Source organism: Simochromis diagramma, unplaced genomic scaffold (assembly GCF_900408965.1).
Source record: "Simochromis diagramma unplaced genomic scaffold, fSimDia1.1 OVJJ01000656.1, whole genome shotgun sequence".
Taxonomy (NCBI): domain Eukaryota; kingdom Metazoa; phylum Chordata; class Actinopteri; order Cichliformes; family Cichlidae; genus Simochromis; species Simochromis diagramma.
Window position 1 is genome coordinate 2,560,926 of NW_024387038.1, and position 19,568 is coordinate 2,580,493.

At 41.4% G+C, this 19,568-nt stretch overlaps 3 protein-coding genes across 3 annotated transcripts; 1 reads left to right on the plus strand and 2 right to left on the minus strand.

Annotated features, from left to right (window-relative positions):
- Window positions 1-372: 372 nt before the first annotated feature.
- mettl3 (methyltransferase like 3) lies at window positions 373-7,282 on the minus strand. Its single transcript, XM_040043500.1, has 11 exons — window positions 6,901-7,282; window positions 5,536-5,726; window positions 4,979-5,443; window positions 4,691-4,866; window positions 3,865-4,078; window positions 3,563-3,750; window positions 2,751-2,789; window positions 2,560-2,668; window positions 2,329-2,394; window positions 2,134-2,246; window positions 373-2,052 (listed from the first exon to the last, which is right to left on the minus strand). The coding sequence occupies exons 1-11, from the start codon at window positions 7,001-7,003 to the stop codon at window positions 1,932-1,934; spliced, it is 1,785 nt and encodes a 594-aa protein (XP_039899434.1). The 5' UTR covers window positions 7,004-7,282; the 3' UTR covers window positions 373-1,931.
- A 129-nt stretch (window positions 7,283-7,411) lies between these two features.
- ttc5 (tetratricopeptide repeat domain 5) lies at window positions 7,412-13,189 on the plus strand. The gene is made up of 9 exons (XM_040043501.1): window positions 7,412-7,609; window positions 9,460-9,592; window positions 9,685-9,896; window positions 10,988-11,138; window positions 11,231-11,322; window positions 11,443-11,646; window positions 12,283-12,497; window positions 12,612-12,756; window positions 12,843-13,189. Exons 1-9 carry the CDS (start codon window positions 7,547-7,549, stop codon window positions 12,960-12,962), a joined length of 1,335 nt encoding a protein of 444 aa, XP_039899435.1. The 5' UTR covers window positions 7,412-7,546; the 3' UTR covers window positions 12,963-13,189.
- Window positions 13,190-14,276: 1,087 nt separating this feature from the next.
- Window positions 14,277-18,587, minus strand: LOC120740946 (E3 ubiquitin-protein ligase CCNB1IP1). Its single transcript, XM_040043502.1, has 5 exons — window positions 18,497-18,587; window positions 17,366-17,664; window positions 16,796-16,942; window positions 16,432-16,618; window positions 14,277-14,660 (listed from the first exon to the last, which is right to left on the minus strand). The coding sequence occupies exons 2-5, from the start codon at window positions 17,660-17,662 to the stop codon at window positions 14,494-14,496; spliced, it is 798 nt and encodes a 265-aa protein (XP_039899436.1). The 5' UTR covers window positions 17,663-17,664; window positions 18,497-18,587; the 3' UTR covers window positions 14,277-14,493.
- Between the last annotated feature and the right edge of the window lie 981 nt (window positions 18,588-19,568).

Genomic DNA, 19,568 nt, shown 5'->3' on the forward strand with positions numbered 1-19,568 from the left:
GCCACCTACTGAGGAAGACCCAGGGCTTCATAGGACTTGAATGGACTCAGTTTTCCATCGCCGGTTTATGCTTGGAGCCCGATAGTAGAGCAAACACATTTTGACGCCACCTTTAAATGAGAATGGCGGCAGAGTTGCAGAACCACAGTTTGTCTTTTAACTGCTTGTTCCTCGCTGCTCGCACACAACTGCTAATGATTCGTCAGATTCAAAGGACAGAGGAAAAAGGACTGGGATGAGACTGCGCTCAGAAGTCAGACGAGTAGATCCGCTGCCCAATAGGGCATACTGATGAGGGCGAGGACAATGTAGAGAGTTGTTTACAGCGTTCACTACCAATAAGTGCATTACTTTGTCTTCTGTTTGGAAGGTTTTTTTTTTTACTGTGTTTCTTTTATATTTCTTTTTTTTTTGACTACCTTTGTAGAAAAAGATCAATTTGCTTATTAGATCATGGCTGGAGTTAATTAAGGCTGTTTCACAAAGCGAGAGGAGGAAGATAGCATTGAGTGTGATGAAGTGTGTGACTATCTAAACCTCATCATTAAGTCATCATCGTGAATTAACTTTCTAATCCTGCTCTGTGACACAGAACCCTGCTAGTTTAAAGTGAGGTAATAAAACAGAAAATGGTTTGCTGTTTTATAAAAGACATTAACTGCTGACCAGGTCTGAGCCTGTTTAACAGCAGTGTTGTTAATAGTTAATAGTTCATCTGTGAGATCTACGGTGGCCCTGATACTTTCAGAAAGGCTTGCTGAAATCCAGTTGTGTTGTGCACCACAGGGCAACCGTATGAAATAAGCCGAGCTACACAGCAGCTTATTTCTGATAGGTATTTTCTTAGTCTTGCTTGATTCTGATCAATATTTTTAATTAGAAAAAAAGACGCTCTGGCTGTGTTTTTAAAATGCACGTTTTTTTTTTTTTGTAAGAAAACCTTTCTGTATTTGCCCAAATTGAAAAGCTATGACTGTTAAATGCTGATCAAAAAAAAAAAAAAAGACTAATGATCACTTGTTCAAATCCAGAGTACGTCAAAAATATCTTCATTCTAAACTAAGCAAATATAAAATAAGTTGTAACAAAATGTCTCCGGTGTGTTTTTTTTGGGCTGGGGGATATATTGCTTGACAATGTTGTAAAGACACAAGGATACCAAATATTGGCATTTTCTAAAAACTAAATTCAAATACTCCAGGAATGCTACAAACAAGAGGGCTCCTCTCGTGCACGACCATCTGCAAAAAACATCACCTAAGCAAACTCGCGGTTCAACACTGGACACTGACCTTAACGAAGCTGCTTCCTAACTCAGAATAAGCTCAGGCACATGAGCCCAACTCGACTGGCTGCCTACTGTTTGTTTTCTGGTTATATTACTATGGAACAGGAAGTTTACTGAGTGCAAATCTAATAGTTAAATGTGAATTTCTGTTTGTGTAGACAACAGCAGATGTGAGTTTTGATGATTTATCGCAGTTAATTGGAGTGTTATCAGAAACAAATTGCAAATAACTTCCAACTTGTGGACTGATATCAGACGTGCTCGCTCTTATAGCAACATTTATGGCAGGTTTTAGTGACGGTCTGCTTGACAGTCTCATTTTGCAGGAAAAAAATAAAGTGAGATAACTTTATGTTACTGGATGAAACAGATGACAAACTTTTAGCTTTGAGGACACAATTTGTTGTTGAAAAAATGTGATAAGTTGCATGTTTTATCGCAAAATACTAAAAATAGCAATAATATGGTATCGTGTGGAGGCCCGGCGATGCGATCATTATGGATAATGTGCAGAGAAGCCGTGAAAAGTACACAGGCAAGATGGAGACGGGGCATCTAGTGGACAATATTTATTAAAAAAATGTTTACAGGTATAAAAAAAATAAAACAGTTTGAAAACAAACTTCTTCAGAGTTGTGAGCAGTTATGATGACTGGATGTTTTTGGGTTTGGAGATGACGCCGTCTGGATAACGTTTCTTAAACCGAGCCACGACCTCGGGATCCAACAGATGAATGCCGTCCAGCTGGTTCCCGAGAGTTATCCTGGACAGGAAATGACACAGACATTGTGAGGTGTGTAGAGCAGCTCGCTGGTCTCTAAATTAAAGCATGATGGTATGTTACCAGTTAGGCTGGACATTGTGGGGTCGACCAAAGAGCTCAATCTTCCTGGTGCCGGGTGAGAGTCTCTCTATCATGCCGTAGATCTCGTCTGGCTTGTGACTCGTGGAGCGGACCTGAGAGCGCACAGACATGACTCAGGCTGAAGGAATTATGGGTAATGACACCACGTATAACAGAGGATTTACAGCTGTTTACCTCTGCCACGATGACATCACAGTCCAAACCCCTGTTGAACCCCTGCGGGTTTCCTTTTACACCAACCTGAAGACAAACACGTTTAGAATGAGACAACACAGGTTCAGCTATTTCAGCTACTGGACGGTTAAGAACGACAAAAGCAAAAAGTTGCTGAAGGTTAAATTCCTCGAGCCCGAACCCCAACGGGACCGTCCTCACAGTATAACACTGAGATTGGTTCAAACCTACCAGGCAGTGCTCCTTCCCGTGGTTCAGCCAATGACCCGTCCTGCCGGTGCGGATGATTCTCTGGAGCTGGTTGGTTTTCACCCAAATGATTTCATCCACACGCTCATAGCTGAGAGAGGAGGATAAAGGCTGAATGATAAAAAAATAAGGGGAAAAATATGACACGATGTTGACAGAAAGGCAAAACTTACCCCCAAAGGCTGAGACACTCTCTGCCCAGCTCCATAGCCCTGAAACAGGAAGAGAACGTTGAGTATGAATACCATTTCTAAGAATAATGTTTAGGATTGGGGGAAATATCAGTTGTCAGACATGTAGTTACCTTCTTTGGGTAAATAATTAACCTGAATAGCAGCACAAAGTAGTGCCAGCTTCCTGTCGTGCTGAAGCTGAGTGAAGAGCTGTACGCAAACACTGACCGGGCCTCTCATCATTTATGACGAGTGAATGTAAAACTGTAGAGATCTGGCACCGTGCGGCCGGTGTCATATTAACGAGAACAGAGAAGCATTGTGCAAGTTCCCTGTTCGATAGATTTATTTGCTAAGCCAATGCAAACTAAGCCACCAGGTTTTCCCCATCACCGCCACATGTTAATGTTGGGCATATGTGCACTGCTCACTTAAACACCTTGTTCCCAGCTAAAAGTCTACTTCGTTAGAGCCTTGCTGAATGACGACATGCCCCATTTCTTTACCCAGTCTTTCATTCTGTCAATGACTGTCTGTTGCCCAAGCTTCTATCTATCTATCGATCTATTTATCTAATCTAGACTTTAAAACGTTTATATTAAATTGTAGTAAACTAAGTGAAGTCTCATCTTAAGGGAAAGCGTTTCATAGGAAAAAAAAGCAGCCATTATTCTCTAGAAGTTTAACTTAAACAGGCTGAGGGGCGTTAATTTGTAGATCAAATGAAACATTCAGCTATGAGTTAAATGTTGACATAAAGTGGTCAGCTGTCCTGCTAACTGAGCCACATTTCTGGACTTCTTTTTAGTTACCTGCCAGTGACCCAAAGGAAGAGGAAGCCGTCATCCTGCAGGATGGGGATGTTCAGTTTTCTCATCTCGTCATCGGTCAGAGTACCGTAGGGCAGCTCCATGTGGATGTCCCAGGGAGGGTCAGCCATCACTACGGCGAACTTACCCAGGATGGACACGTCCAGGTAGCGGATATCACAGCAGATCCACTGAGTACCAAAGCACATAAATCACACTATTTTACGATTTTAAAAGACATTATGACACACGAATGGGTCCAGTCTCATAGGCTTCTTTTAAATCATCCCCATCCTCCTCCTCACCTGTGAAGGGAAGAGTTTGCCCACATTGCTGTCGGCGTCCCCTGCGTGGAGACCAAGCTCTGTGGTCCCCGCCTGGGGCCCCAGCAGGTTCCCCTCGGTCTCCGGGGGGCTGTCGATCTCATAGTGGACGTACTTACAGGTGTCCATGTGGAAACAGGTGTTGAGGAAGGAGCAGTCGCCGAGGCTCTCGTCTGTGTGCTTGTTGATGATGCGACTGCATGACAAAACATAAAGTTAACATCACAAAGTTAAAAAAAATTGCATTTCGGAGTCTGTGGTTAATGCAAGGTTTAAGCTGTTAAATGCTCACATGAACATAATAAAAGTGGGCAGAGAATCCCCTTTTTATGTAGGACAGTTTTCCAAACTTTATGCATTAGAAAACTTAAAATGATGCAAAATAAAACTTCTGGTGCAGCACATTAGACACATGTATGAGCAGGACACTCTCAAAACGTGGTGTGTCTCATATTTATATCAAACAGAGTATTTAGCATAATCACAGTGCCACCTGGAGGCCAAAGAGAGTATTACTCAAACACTTAAGGATGTTTGCTATACTTGAAAAACAAAGCAATTATTGGGTAAATGTACTTAGCAGGTGAGCTAGAATTTCCCATATTTATGATACGCTCTTTTCTAGCTGTAGCACAGCAGCCTGTATTCTCATGATTTGGACAATCCAGGACTGTCGTGGAAATAAACTTTCAGTCTTGTTAGTTTATTATCATGTCTGCTGTGTTTGATTTCATGTTTTTTTGTTGGTAGCAGTTTAATCTGTGGGGCTGTCTGTAACAGTGTCAGACTTTGTGAAGCAAATACAAACCGAAAGTGTAACTTGGTGCATGGCTGAGGCGTGTCTCCAGCGCGAACACATTCTTCTTTGGTCCCATGATCGCAGAACTCTTGGACCTGAGCTCGGCCGCGGGATCTGAACTTTTCCACGATGGACTGCTCCTTGGCTGTGCTGGCGTTCAGCAGCTCCAGAATCTCTCGGCTTAACTGGATGCGAAAGAGAGTCACGTGATAGCTGCAGCAGTAACGAAACGCCGATTTTTAATCAGTTACAAAAGAAACAAAAACAGCAACAACAACAACAAAAACTCTCTGTTACCTTCTTGCTCTGCTGCTCCTTGGTGGACTGTTGGTTCAGGAGGCTTTCGATCTCCATGTCCAAATGAGACGACTGGCTTTTACTGCTCCTGCCCTTCTTCTCCGTCCCGCTCCCTGACGCCGAAGGCCCCGGCTCTGAGGAGGAGGCCGGCGTCAGCGATGTGGTTGACGAGTGAGGAGGAGAAGCAGAGCTCTGAAGCGAGGGCGAGAAGCCTGCAGCCCTTTTGCTGTGCATTTGGTCTTCTGCTTTTCTCTTGACTCCAGTTCTCTGGGCTCCAGCTACAGATCCAATCATAGCCCAAAGTTTTGTGTGGTCCACAGCTACGACCACCGTGGGGGTTGACGTGGAGGAGGAAGTTGTAGAAGAAGAAGGAGCCGAGGTGGGCTCTCGGACCTCGATGAGCTCCTGAGCAGAGAATTTAAGCAGCAGGCTCTGGATGCAGCCGTGACTAACGGCTGTTTCTGACTGTGACGAGAAGCAAACAAAACAGAGATGTCAAAAATAAACCCACATCACTGAGTTCAAGGATAACACGAGCACCGGAGACAAAAACTCACACTGTTGAGTTCATTTGTGATGGAAAGGGAGTCTGTTGGCAGTGTGAGACTCAGATCAGACAGATATCCCAGCAGCCTCTTCTCCAGTTCAGGGTCTGGTGGTTTTTCTGTTTCCTCCTGCGAGGTGGACGGAGCTGCTGGGGCAGGGCTGTCACTCCTGACTGTGGTGCCGTCTGTGCTGCCACCACCATCTGGGGGGACAACAAAAGATGAAGCACCAAGTTCAGAGAAAATTGTCAATATTTCCAATTTTAAATTCCTGAAACATTTCATAACTTTCAGATAAAAAGGTTAAGTAATTATAAAAATAGTTGATTAATTTAATGGTACAAGAATCATCCTTTGTTGTTGTTTGTTACTCCTTTTTGTTTTGAGGAATTAGGGAAATCTTCACAGTGAAACAGCAGAACTGCTTTAAAGTTTTTCAGCTCATATCAATTACTGCCATCGGTAAATGTCCAGCGCTTGTACTGTTGATATACACTGCTACATCCCCAGCATGGCATCAAAGCAAATGAGCTTAGGCAGCTTTATAGCAAATTACTACAACTGCTGGATACTCTGAGCTAAATTTACTGGTTATCTGTAACAGAATACCTGACTGATCAATAATATAGATAGTAATGTCTTTGTTGCATCACATTTAGCAAGAATGAACACAGTATTTTGTTAGTTTCCAACAACAACCGAGTAAAACCCCACCTTCATTTGATAAAACTCTGTTCCCCTTTTGCCAGCAAAGGCAAATTCGCTCAATTAAATCAGCTACTAAATGAATGGACTGGAGCGCATTTCTGTGCTTTTCAAGATTTACCGAGCACTTCAATCACATCTAAACACAATCATTTTATCCTATACACGTTAAGCGCTTCGAATCCGATTTAAAATCCCCAATTAACTTAATACACCATCAAAGCAAAAGACAAGAGACTTGAAGAAGAGAGTGCAGGCAGGATGGAGAGGCTGGCGTGTGTGCAGTGAACTAACTTTGATCTCAGCTGAGAGGGGACCCACTGATGTTTATTTACATCTTGCCACACCGTCAGTGACACCAGTGATATGGTTGAAAGGTGTAGTTCAGACATAGTAATAACTATATTACGTTCTTTAATTAAACCACTCACAGAAAGGTTAGTGGATGTTCCCCCCTTCTTTCCTTGTTTCTAGTAAGCTTTTCTATTTGTAATTTGGCGCTTAGAGCACCAGAGGAAAACGATATCGCCATAACACGGCAGCTTACACAGTCTAGATGGCTGCAAAGCGCTGCAGACCTGAATTAAGATACGTAAAGTTAAATATATGGGGGGAACTACCCCTTTGGTATCAATACCAGCGTTAGCTGGGCACTGCCCGGCCTGAACCTACCGGCGGACAGCTGAGCCGGGTCTTTCCGTCGTCGCTGCAGCCTCTCCCGCAGAGAGTCCAGCTGCTTCTTGTGCGCCTGGATGTTGCTCCATGTGTCCGACATGACGAAATGGACTCAGCTGAAGGAAAAACACCAATACTGGCCTCACCGAGCACCGAGTGTCCGGGAAACTAAACAAAAGTTGAATCCAGTCCACTCTTGGAGGGAAGCGGGTACGGTGCAACACGAAAACGTGTGTCGGGTAGCACACGGGTTGATTGGGATTGAACGTTCCGCTTTCGTAGTGATTTGTCGTGGTTTTAGGATTGAGGGTATATGATGTAAAATATAATACATATATATCTCAGTCTACGAAAGTGGCATGTTGGTAACTAAACCAGTCATCACGTTAAACTTCATCTGTTAATTTTCCAGGCGGATTCGTTTTCAGTACGGACTACTTCAATTTCCGGCGTCGCCGAAATTAAAAGCCCGTTTCCTCTGTGCTGAAACAGACTGCACTCGCGATGCTTCCTTAAAGAAATTACCGTTCTGTGGCAGCAGACATACTGTATAGACTAATATCTAATAGTTATTAAGTAACTTGGCGCATTTTGTTCCAGCTCGCTGTCAGATTTTGCTGCTGTTCCATGCTCTAACGCAAAGATGGCGGAAGAAGAGAAGAGTGGTGAGGCTGTGGAAAACAAAGACGAGCTGCAGATTATGAAGGTAACTCTTCTCAGCGGAATCACACATTTATTCAAATGCTCCGACTGTCTCCAGCCTTTGTGCCCGGCTAGCTTCCCGTGAGGACGGTGTCATGTGTTGCTTCCTTGGAGTCTCCAGAAACAACAGCTGGCTGCAGCTGTCACGCCGAAGAACAGATTTTTTTTGTAGTAGCTTTAAGGTTTTCTGCTATGTCAGGTGCAGGAGTGCCACACTTACCCTTCTGTAGCTAGATTGGCCACAGATGTTTCATACCACAGCTTTAAACCACCAGATAACGGGCTGATATTCGCGCTTTGCTTTGATCTGTGCGCTTCTCATCTGGGAAGCGGGTACGGTGCAACACGAAAGATGAGGATCTGTGCGCTTCTTGCTGAGTCACCACATTGTCAGGGTGCCTCGGGTTTAGTGCACCAAGGATGAGGAGTGCAGCTGTACTGATTTGTTCTCTGCAGGCCCTTCGATGGTTCGTGCCTTATAATGTTACAAAAACGAACTCTTTCAATACCAATATTTCACTCTGGGAGTACTGTGTAGCAGACGTTCACTTAGGACCGAAGTATGGTTAACTTAGAAAACGAGAAAAAACTAACAGTGAACATGCAGTAACACAATACCGCACGAAAGTCTTGTACTAATATTTTCAGTGGTCTTGAGCAATAGTTTTCCAGGTTTTATGGAGGTCTTTCAAAGTGTTTCTTTTGACATTGGCTCCTTTTTCACTCCTTTCCAGTCCAGATCTTATACCTGACCATTTTCATAGGAATGCTGTTGTTTGTTTAAATGACTCCAAAGTGAAATGTGAATCATCCAAGCCTGAAAATGCTGTCATGTCTACACATAACAAACATGTTGACAAAGAACCAATTTTTAATTGTATTTTTAGGGACTTTTTTACCAGCAGCTTGTCACAAAAATGCATAATTTCTTCCAACTTCTTTAGTCGTATCTATGGAAAACGCGAAAGATAACAGCTTGACAGACAGAAAACGGTATTTTTGCACAAATGGGCGATTCCCAAAGAGGTATTAGCGTAAAACTATGCTATATCTCATGCATGGTGTGCAGTGTGTCCTTAAGAAAAATAAGGAAACTGAACAAGTGGTGGACAAAAGAAGAAAAGACAGGCTTAAAAAAATAACTATAGTAGATGGAACAGTAACTGAAAGTCATGTACTTAAGAAATAGGAAAAATGCGGTATGCCCACATACGCAACAACTGGACTGAAAATCAGTGGCAACAGGTCTGATGGAGTGATGAACCCAAATTTTACATATGACAGTGTTTTTTGGTCCAAATCATTGTTAGTATGTGCTGATGAGAGCCAGTGATGTTGACGATCTTATCAAAATTAGTGAAATTCTGAACACAGATAATACCGTCATATTTTGATCCATGTGGAAAAAGTCTGATGGGCAGTGGCTCCATTGTTTGTCTTCAGGGGTTTAGGATCATCTTCACAGAGAACAGAACAAAAGGCAGCCAGCATCCAAAGAAGAGCTTTGAATGTCATTAAAGAAGCCACAAGAACTATTCCCAAAGACTCCTTTTTTTGCCTTTGTATATTGTATTTCCATATATGTTTATTAATTTTAATAAATCTCTGGACACCTGTTTTCTAACATAGTGTAAAGAAATCTGCAGTGGCTACAGACTTTTGCACAGAACATTCCCAAGTGTAGTATAAACTGTTAGTACTAGTTAAATTATTAGTTACTCGGGTAGTTTCACTCCTCAGCAGTATTTGTTGATGTGTTGTTGTGTCTCAGTGTTGTACTACAGGCAGATGTGGTTGAGAGAAATGTCTTTTTGATCTATTTTTATGTCTGTTTCTTGTCTTCTCTCCCGACAGGAGCTGGTGGATGAGCTGTATAAGTTCAGAGATTGTTATTTTGAGACTCACAGTGTGGAGGATGCAGGACGGAAACACAGCGACGTAGCAGAGGAGATGGCACAAACGCTGAAGAAGCTGGAGGAAAAAGAAGGTAAGGGTCTCTTTAAATAAAAAAAAATAAAAAAAAAGTGAGTTAATTTGCAGGCTTTCATTCACGACTGCTCCGTTTACAACTTCCAACAGACGCCTTTAAACACAAAGCCGAGTTCTTGCTGCAAAAGGGACGATGTCTGAACGTGGCTCCAGACTTCAGTGCTGCAGCAGAGGAGTGTCTGTCCCGCGCGGTGAAGCTGCAGCCTGGCCTGGTGGAGGGCTGGAACACGTTAGGGGAGCAGTACTGGAAAAAAGGAGACCTGATCGGTGCCAAAAACTGCTTCACTGGTGCCTTACAGCAGGTAATGATGGCGAAAGGAAGGTTTGTCCTCTTTGGTTTATTGTCTTCCCACATTCCATACCTGCAAACACTCCTGCTTTTACCAGGTTACTTCATTTTTTTCCCACAATTTATCCCGGGAATCTCTTGTAATTCAAACTTTATTATGAATAATTGTGCTAATTTTGGTAAAGCTGGAAAGTTATTCAGACACGTCCATTCACACCACAAGAATCAGTAATACAAAAAAAGACCTTTATATACTTTAGTAAGCAAAGAAAATATTCAATAACTTCACTTTTGTGTTCTGTTTAATACTGTATAAAAACATAATGCTGTTTGCTAAAAACATGTAGCCATATTGTCAAAAACAAATCTACCACATTTTTAAAATGCCAAACTGTCACGTTGATTCAGTTCAGTTTTATTTATATAGCGCCAAATCACTCAAGGCGCTTTATATTAAAGACCCTGCAATAATACAGAGAAAACTCCCAGTCAGACGCTTCCCCTTTGAGCAAGCACTTGGTGACAGTGGGAAGAAAAAACTCCCTTTTAACAGGAAGAAACCCCTGGCAGGTCCAGACTGAGGCAGGAGCAGCCATCTGCTGTGACCTGTGGGGGATGAGGGGAGGGACACAATAGTGGTGTATAAGCACATTGTGAGTGAAAAGCAGGGATTGAAGAAGAAATGCTCAGTGAATCATGGGAAGTTTAAGCCTAAGCTTATTTCAGCATAACTAAGGGATTGTTCAGGGTCACCTGATTCAGCTATGCTTAACTATAAGCTAATAAACAACAAGTAAGCCAGCAGTCTGTGAGCAAAGAGCTCTAACGGGGCGATGCGGTACTATGAGGTCTTTAAGACGAGAGCCTGATTATTCAAGACTTTGTGAGGAGCAGGATTTTTAATTCAATTCTGGATATAACAGACAGCCAATGTGGGAGAAATATGCCTGCTTTTCCGATCCCTGTCAGTACTTCCACTGAAGTGTTCTGCAACAACATCTGGTGAATTGAAAAGCTATTTCTGAGCATTAATCCAGATAACATCTCCTATCCTTTCTGTTAGGATTCATTCATGTTAGTATGTTTTGTTTTCCACCTCTGTAGAGCAAGAACAAAGTGTCTCTTCGTAACTTGTCCATGGTGCTGAGGCAGCTGCCCGCGGCTGACAACGACGCTCACGGCAAGCAGGTGCTGGAAAGCGTGGACATGGCCCGGCAGGCCGTGCAGCTGGACGTGAAGGATGGGACGTCCTGGTGTGAGTAGAGTGAAGACAGACGGTGCTCTTTGTTAGAGATGCTAAAGACTGTTGGGGCATTAATTCATGTCGTTCTGCCTTTGTTTCTACAGATATCCTGGGAAATGCCTACGTGTCGCTGTTTTTCACTTGTGGACAGAATCCACAGCTATCTCAACAAGCTCTAAGTGCCTACACACAATCTGTGAGTACAGACTTAAACGGATACACACCAGAGGGAATACCGATAAATAATAAAATGAATACCGTAAATAAATAATCAACATGCGCATCTGTATTTTATTCCCGTTTTCCTCCCGTGTAGGAGACGGTGGATCGAGCTGCCTCTTGTTACCCAGAGCTGCATTTCAACAGATCCACACTGTTCCAGTACGAGGAGATGTACGGGTCTGCGCTCGCCGGCTACAGTCGAGCCGCCGAGCTCGACCCCGGCTGGAAGGAGCCACCAGAGAGAGAGAAGCAGCTGCTGGAATATTTGGAGAAAGTCACCGAACTCTTACAGAACAAGGTAGGAGACTCTTTACAAAAGTACCGGCATACTGTTTATGTCCTGTTACAAAAACGTACAGAAAAGAAGTCGGTGAAAATCATGCTGTGATTTGGTCGGGCTAAGAGTCTCCAAGGTGGTTTATCAGCCACCATCAGATTTAATATTATCAATGACTAAGTAAGCTCTGACACACTGATGCTGTAAAATACCCAGAAATACTCCAAAATGTTAATGATTGACATGTAATCAGTGGCGGCAAAGTGATATCTGTCTAGAGTAAAAGGGTAATCTAAATGCTGTAGCTCTTGACTCCTGACACAAAATAATGGCTGCAGAAATCATGTCATTGAGTCAAGGACGGATTTAAAAAAAGAAAAGAAGAGTAGAGTTAACTGAAGTGCTTAAACGTAATTCAAGTATTTTAAGATCACATAATTTCTTTAATGTCATCATCTTTTTATTACACACGTTGTCTTTATTGTTAGTCGTAGTTATGTGTATGAGTAGCACATGACCTTTGAGCCTGTTTGCTTCCACTGTTATAAATGCTTATCAGAGTGACATACAAGTCAGTTTTTTACCACATGATGGCAGCAAAGAGCACATTTGACTCTAGTTTTTTCCCTTAAGCTTCAGTCTGCCTTGTGTGTTCAGGGGAAGGTGAAAGCCCGCCGGTTACGGACGATGCTGTCGAACCTCAACACGTCTGCTTTGGGCCCCTGCTCGTCTCCTCAGTTTCGCTCCCCGGCAGGCCGTGTGGGCAGCCTGGAGCCCCGGACACTTTCCTCCCTGACACATGGCCACAATGCTGGGGTGGCCGCTCTGGGGAAGGTGGTGTTCAGCCTGGCCTCTGAGGGTCGCATGGCCTTGTAAGAGAATCTTATTTAACAGTAATGGTCCTTTAATGCACGTGCAGCTTGACTCTGGCTGTAAAAGTGAAGCAATGTAAAATCTTACAATCTTCTTTTTTATTTTTCCTCCAGTACGTTTGGCATGGTGGACAGTGAGGAGACTTGTATAGTGGTGATGGTTTACAACACAGCAGATAGCTGGGGCGTCCTAATAGGAGATTCTGTAGTCATTCCTGAACCTCAAGTTAAACGACACAGTATAACCCATAAAGATAAGGTAAGTGTTGCATTAATGAATGCTGTTTACAATCAACGCAATAACGTCTGACTGAGTATGTGACCTTCTCCTGTCCTCTCTACCAGTCACTTGATTTTAGAAGTATACGAGTGGACTCTCCTCTGCTGCTCATCGTCAACGGCAAAAAGCAAAACGTTAAAAGTCAGATCGCTGCCTCCGTCAGCTACAAGCCTCAGAGCGAGTGAAGCAGACTGAAAGCCCAAGGACCAAGCTTTCTCGTTTTCTCTCTTTGCTGGATTTTGAAGCATTTGTAGCAGTTTTATGCAGATCTGTAAATAGGTCACAGTGTTACATTTCTTTGTATTTATAAACCTTTTTTATACTCCGTGGGGCCGAACGTGGGTTATTTGTAAAGGAAAGAACCTGTGACGTGACAGTTGTGACCTCAGTTTTAAAAAAAAAAAAAAAAAAAAAAGGAGAGAGGAAAAAATATGTATCATGTTTTAAGTGTATTTTTTTTTTTCTTGTATGTTAAAACTAAAGTTCTCAAAAACAAAAAGACATTTTGAGTTGTCCCATAAGTAGTACTTCCTTTTTTTTGTTGTTGTTGTTAAAAGTAGTAATGTAACAAAGCCCTTGGTGAAACTGATGCAACTGAATTAAATTCAGCTGTCATTATGATTTAAAGTTGTGACATGGCCTGGTGATCAACTTTCAGCATGCTGTCTATCCACTGTAACTCATGTCTCCACAAACCAGTTTTTATGGCCTGGCTTGTACTGCTTTGGTTTTGCAGTGAAAAACTCATTCACATCACATCTTGGATCCCAATAAAGAACTGATCACAGCTCAGGTTTAAGGCTTCCTGCTTTGTATAACAGGATACATACTGTGATGTGAAAATGAAGGTTTTCTACAGGACTACACGATTATGCAGTGACCCAGTCAAAGTCCAGACCTCAATGAACTGAAGCATGGCTATAAAGAAGAGTGGGCCAAAATCCCTCTACTACAACAGGAAAGGCTGATAAAGTCATACAGGAAATGATTACTTCAGATTATTGCTATTAAATTTCCACAGCACTGCATGAAGTGTTTCCAGAAGCAAATCTTTTGTAGCATTATGTAAATTAATAGATACGTTTAAATGCTCATGCTGCATGTAGTGGAAAACAGCAGAATCTGATAAACCTGAAAAATCCCATAAAATCTTTGTTCCAAAATAAAGTTTTAAAAATCTCTCTTCCCCTAAAGTTTTTCTTCTCCCTCATCTCTGATGTTATGAAACTTTGAGGATCCAGTGGTGTTGTGCCTCTTTCTCTAATAAATCCTCTGACTGACCACCTATACTGTTTCTTAATGATTATTGCAAATCATCAATATTCATTATGTGAATCTGATGACACAGAAATGTGAAATGATCCATTTGTACTTTCTCTTTTAAAGCTTTACAACTCTTCATTACTTTATAATCCTATATTTAAATACAGAAATGAGGAAAAAGTGATTGCACCTGAAAGCTTTTTGTTAAGCGACAGATAAGTGTTAGGTGTAAGACATAACTCTGTGAAAATATGCTTGAGATTTTTATTATTTACTTAGGAATAACATGTAACAAAATATAAAATGAAATCCCATATTTGTTAATACTGTTAAATACATATTTATGGTTTGAACAGGAAATAAGCAGTGCACAAAATAAGAGCAAACGTCTCCTGCTAAAGTGAGTACAGCAGAACAGAGGAGAGTAACATGGATAACTGCAGACTGCTGCTCTCAGTGCTTCCTGATGAAGGGCCGGCATTTATCCCTGCCAGGGGAGCTGAACTGGAAGAAGGTCTTTCCTCCATCAGCCTCCAGGACGGACAAGAATCGACTGTCCCCTTCAGGGCCGAGGGACAGGAACGGAGGGCTCCTCTGAGGAGTCGCATGCCGAGCCACCCCTGAGTGACACACAGGAGGTTGATGGATGTCTTTCATTGTTATTCTCACTAAAAATTCCCTTACATAGACATTCAGCTCATTACTCCTGCTGTTCTTTCCTGATGACAAAGTCTTTTTGATAAAAGCCCTGTCTTCTTTCGTTGCCATTAAGCATTATTCTTTTACCCTGATTCCTTCCTCTTCTCATTCGTCAACGTGAGCACAATGTGAAAGCTGATTTTATGAAAGCAGAGTCCTTATTTATCTTTGTTTTCTGAACATAAGTAATATTTTACTATGGACTTTAGTAGTTTTTCTGCCAAACAGCAAACAGCTTTAGTTAAGTGCAGGTAATAGAGGCCATAATGACATCTTCACATTGTTTGTGTACTCAGCCAACAACAAAAAGTTACTGCTTCTTACCTAACAACATTTACTAATAATGCCTTTAACATTTAGGCATCATTAGTAAATGTTGTTAGGTAACACTTTTAAAAGGTATATATTATATATATTATTATATCATTATTATTAACAGAAGTTATTTATTGTATCATATATTATTAGCCTCGTGAAAAACTGACCTTTTTATTGAGCCATTGCACAGACCACTACTGTGCAATGATGTGTTTTAACTTGTTATGGTCAAAGTCTGTAAAATCAAGTTAAAACTGAGGGTTATCTTCCAATTTACACACACAGTTTAACACTTCAGCAAGGGTTTGGAGATGGATATACAAAGCTACTGCAGTGTTTCCGAACCAGAGTGAGAAACACATCAAGAAATTCAAAGAGAGCCACACAGAGCAAGCCTGGCAGAGATAGGAAACAAAATGTTTAATATAAGTCTCTGGAAAGAAAACTGGTACGAGATGTGGCTAAAGACCTCAGAACAACTCTGAAGACACGAGGGAATGACTTTGCTAAGTCTGGAAATTGAATTTGTTAGTTTAGTTTAGTGCCTGCACAGGAATGGACTGCAAGGTTGCAGACCAAGAAAAACTGAATTTTTGCAGAAGAGACACTTTCAAGACAGAATGAAGTGAGGACAACCTGGAGAATAATTATGGAGACTGGAGGCACTTTCTTTGGCCACAGAGATGCTGCTTATGTTTGGAGAAAGCAGGGAGAGGCGTATAACCCAAAGAACACGGTCTACACAATGAAACACGGTTTAGGAAGCATTATGTTTTATGCATGCTTTAGTACGTCCGGAACTGGGAATCTCATCAATGTGGTAGGAATCATGAAGAAAGGACATGTGACGATTATGAAAGAAAACCTGAAGCAATCAGCAGCAAAACTGGATCTGTATCGCCGATTTGTCTTACAACACGACAACGACCCAAAACATAGTTTGCTCCTGGTCAAGAACGACCCCCAGATAACCAAAGTGAATGTCACTGACTCGCCTGCGCAAAGCATAAGACCAAGGTTCATGCCAGAAGACCAGCAAATCTGGACAGGTTTTTGAGATGTACCAAAGAAGAATGGGCTGGGACAGCTCAGGACACGTGTGTGAGACTTAATAAAACTAGCATGGTTGGAAAAGCTGTGTTAAAAATTCCCTGCCCTTGGTAAATACTGATAGGGGGGCTAAAATTCTGTCATTTGTGATTAAGCATAAATGCTGCTGTTCATATTTGAAAACAATATTATGGTTTGACCTTTAAAAGTGAAAATAACTAGTCATGTCTGTGTCCATTGTCATAAACTAGTTGCCAAGCCTTCATCTCTGTCCAACAATGCACCTTTAAAAACTACAAATGAACAACAATGTGCTTACATTACCGGCATTATTATCAGCGTTGTAGTCTTGATGTCCCATTTGTTGCTCTGTATGTCTTTCTCCAGCACCCACCACCATGCTACGCATCCTCAGAGAGTCGTACAGCCCCTGTAGTTTCTGGTACTGCCGGTTTCTCTGCATCAGCTTCTCAGACACCTCGCTGTAATTCCTCTTGTACTCGTCCATCATCTGGCCATCAGGATACAGAGAAATCTAGTTTTACTCTATGTATGTCTTCAAGATTCACAGTTAAGACGACCACGTGCTCCTTGTAATTTTACATCTTAGCCTTCGAAGCTATTTTACACCAGGTTACAAGTTTAGTGTATTAATGTCTTGTGTGGTGATGAGAGTTGTGTCATTTACTTTCTTCAGGGAGGCGATTTCTCCTTTCAAGGCGGTAAGCTCCAGTTCTCTGCTCTGGTTCTGCTGAGTCAGCATCTTCTCCATCTGCTTCAGCTGTGATTCGGCCCGTGACAGACTGTACTCTTGATAGATACGCTCTTGATGCACCTGCACACACCAACACTTACACGCTACACAAGATCTGACTGACATAAACGGACCATCAGGGTTTATATACGAGGAAGTACACGGCCAGCTGAGCACCTCAGAATCAGCTGATTGTTTACCAACTCACCTTTTTCATCATTTTAATTCTTTAAATAAACAGAATCTCAAATTTAGCATTTAGCATGAGTTAAAAAAATAATTAAAAAAGGGGAGGGATCACAGCTAGAAAATTATCCTGGTTTCAAACGTAGATAAAAAGAGACCACTTACATTCTGTAACTTGTTTTGATCAGATGGGCATGGCATCATTACATATGCTAATGCTACTTTACGAATAAAAAATTAGATTTTTCTGGGATGATGTGGGAGCTTCTCTCACACTTGTCTGCTTTTGTATTGATTGTTCACATGGAGATACTTGACCTGATAGCTCCAGAAGGCCAGAGCACGGGAACTGATGTCCAGCACTATGTCTGGTCGCAGACCTGTCAGCACCATCGCTTTATACTCCTCAGAGGGCGACAGCTCCATCCTCACAATGTCCAGCTTTCCAGACAGTGCAGACGAGCATGCAGGGCAGATGACTGGAGAACGGCTGAACTTCTCAGATCCGTGCTGATCGCAGAAAACATGTGAGCATGCTGTGACCCAAGCGAAGGCGCTCAGCTTAGCGCGACACTTTGGGAAATTACACAGGAGGGTGTCATCGCAGATGGACATGCCTTTGTAAAGGACAGTAAAAAGTCATTCAGAGAAAAAAACTACAAAGCAAAAACATGATGTCCAAAGACTAACAATCAAATTTCCATAACACAAGGCCCAATGCGATGCAGGAGTAGTTTGGTCTTTGTTTGAACTATTTTAATCACAATCAGACATTATTTTAGAGGTCTACATTTTACTTTAATCTGAAACCTTTGTATTAAAAACAAGGTGGACAATAGTTTTTATTAATACAGCTGCAGCTGGCCTTAACCTACAACATTTTGGTAATTTATAGGAGCTTATTTATTACATGTTTAAAGTTTTATGTTCACATATTCCCACAAATTGTTTTTATCAAGTTTTTTGTAGGTACATATTTCATGTACCTACAAAATGTTCATCAAAAGCTAAGCTACAGTAACTGTATGGGGGCTAAAATAACTCTATAGATCCCACGTTGGATAAATGTACTTTTTACAGTGGAATAAAGCAAAGGTTATTATTTGTAAACGCTGAAACCCTTTTTTATTTAATTTGTAGTGGCTTATAATATATATTTATGAAAAAATAAAACCGTTAAAATACAGTTTTGTTGTATAAAACGTAAAAGCTCTGCTACCCGAAACTGAGCAGCATTATCGACATTAGATGCTAGCACTAGAAGCTTAGCTAGTGAAAGCCTGAGGCGCTCTGCACTTGCTAATAACAAGCTCGTTAAAGTGTCATTTCAACCCTTTTTTTCCTTTAGCAGACTATTAAAAAATATATACTTTCGACATTATACACACGGACTTTAACACAACCCCAAAACACTGGTAAAAATGGCTAATTTCAAAGACCAAAACCTACCGTTAATTCTTTACTCTGAAGATGACCCCGCAAGTGACATCACTACTGAAATCTGATTGGCTGATACAGCTCAAGCTCTACCAATCACGATGGCAAAACCTTTACACTACAATTTAAGAACTTTAGAATAACTCACAAAGTTAGGGCCAAACTTTTAATGTAAATCTCAAGCAAGATTCGTGTTATACTTTATTATTATTATTATTATTATTATTATTATTATTATTATTATTATTATTATTATTATTACTATTATTATAACATAAATCCAGTGAAGCCCTACAAACTGTGGTGTGGAAAAATAAACAAAAAAATAAATAAAAATTAGGCCTACATGACCACTGGTAGCTACCACACTAAGCTACAGTAAGTTCAATTCTGAATTTGCAGAAGAAGAGGATGACCTCACTCTACTTTTCCGGATTCAAATTGTGTGCAGCAAGAATGTTGGAAGTGCCATCTACTTTGCTGTTGTGTGCTTGGAAGGCAGCATCAGTCCCAGAGATGGCAGCAGGCTATACAAACTGATTCAGAAGGCAGGAACCATCGTTGGCAACAGGTGGTCACTGAATAAACTGCTCTCCATAGTGGCAAACCCATCTCACCCACTCCACTCCACAGTAGTGAGCTAGCAAAACTCATTCTCTCTCAGACTTGCTCAATCCGCCTGCCGTAAAGAACACTTCAAAGAATTCATTCCTGCCATTCTCTGTAAAACTGTACAAAAACTCTTCTTTCTGAGACAGGTGAGCACACCTGTCAGGCATAAGATTCCACACACATAATACATATTATGTATTATACCGTCTTGCAGGTGTCTCTATGTAATAAAGCAGTAATGGAAATAAATATAATATTTCAGTTACTGTACTTCACTGTCTAACGTTATGAAGCCACATAGCGCATATATTGGCAAAAACGTATATGTTGCCTTTTTGAATTCATGTTTTTTTTTTGTAGCTGCTTTTGCTGGCACAAGTATTTATGCTTCCAGGCTTCCTTACAAAAGGGACATAAATAAAACAACAACAACAATGATAATGAGAATGTGATCTGGATATCAGTGAGGGAA

What these genes read in the sequence shown, in the direction of transcription:
- mettl3 (XM_040043500.1), bottom strand. Translation starts at nt 7,003, where the DNA reads ATGTCGGACACATGGAGCAACATCCAGGCGCACAAGAAGCAGCTGGAC. An exon ending in TCACAAATGAACTCAACAGT is followed by an intron (nt 5,444 to 5,535) that starts GTGAGTTTTTGT and finishes TTCTCGTCACAG; the next exon opens with TCAGAAACAGCCGTTAGTCA. An exon ending in TGCACCAAGTTACACTTTCG is followed by an intron (nt 4,079 to 4,690) that starts GTTTGTATTTGC and finishes TTTGTCATGCAG; the next exon opens with TCGCATCATCAACAAGCACA.
- ttc5 (XM_040043501.1), top strand. Translation starts at nt 7,547, where the DNA reads ATGGCGGAAGAAGAGAAGAGTGGTGAGGCTGTGGAAAACAAAGACGAG. An exon ending in GAAGCTGGAGGAAAAAGAAG is followed by an intron (nt 9,593 to 9,684) that starts GTAAGGGTCTCT and finishes AACTTCCAACAG; the next exon opens with ACGCCTTTAAACACAAAGCC. An exon ending in GAAGGATGGGACGTCCTGGT is followed by an intron (nt 11,139 to 11,230) that starts GTGAGTAGAGTG and finishes TTGTTTCTACAG; the next exon opens with ATATCCTGGGAAATGCCTAC.
- LOC120740946 (XM_040043502.1), bottom strand. Translation starts at nt 17,662, where the DNA reads ATGTCCATCTGCGATGACACCCTCCTGTGTAATTTCCCAAAGTGTCGC. An exon ending in TGGCCTTCTGGAGCTATCAG is followed by an intron (nt 16,943 to 17,365) that starts GTCAAGTATCTC and finishes TGGTGTGTGCAG; the next exon opens with GTGCATCAAGAGCGTATCTA. An exon ending in CAACGCTGATAATAATGCCG is followed by an intron (nt 14,661 to 16,431) that starts GTAATGTAAGCA and finishes TGTGTCACTCAG; the next exon opens with GGGTGGCTCGGCATGCGACT.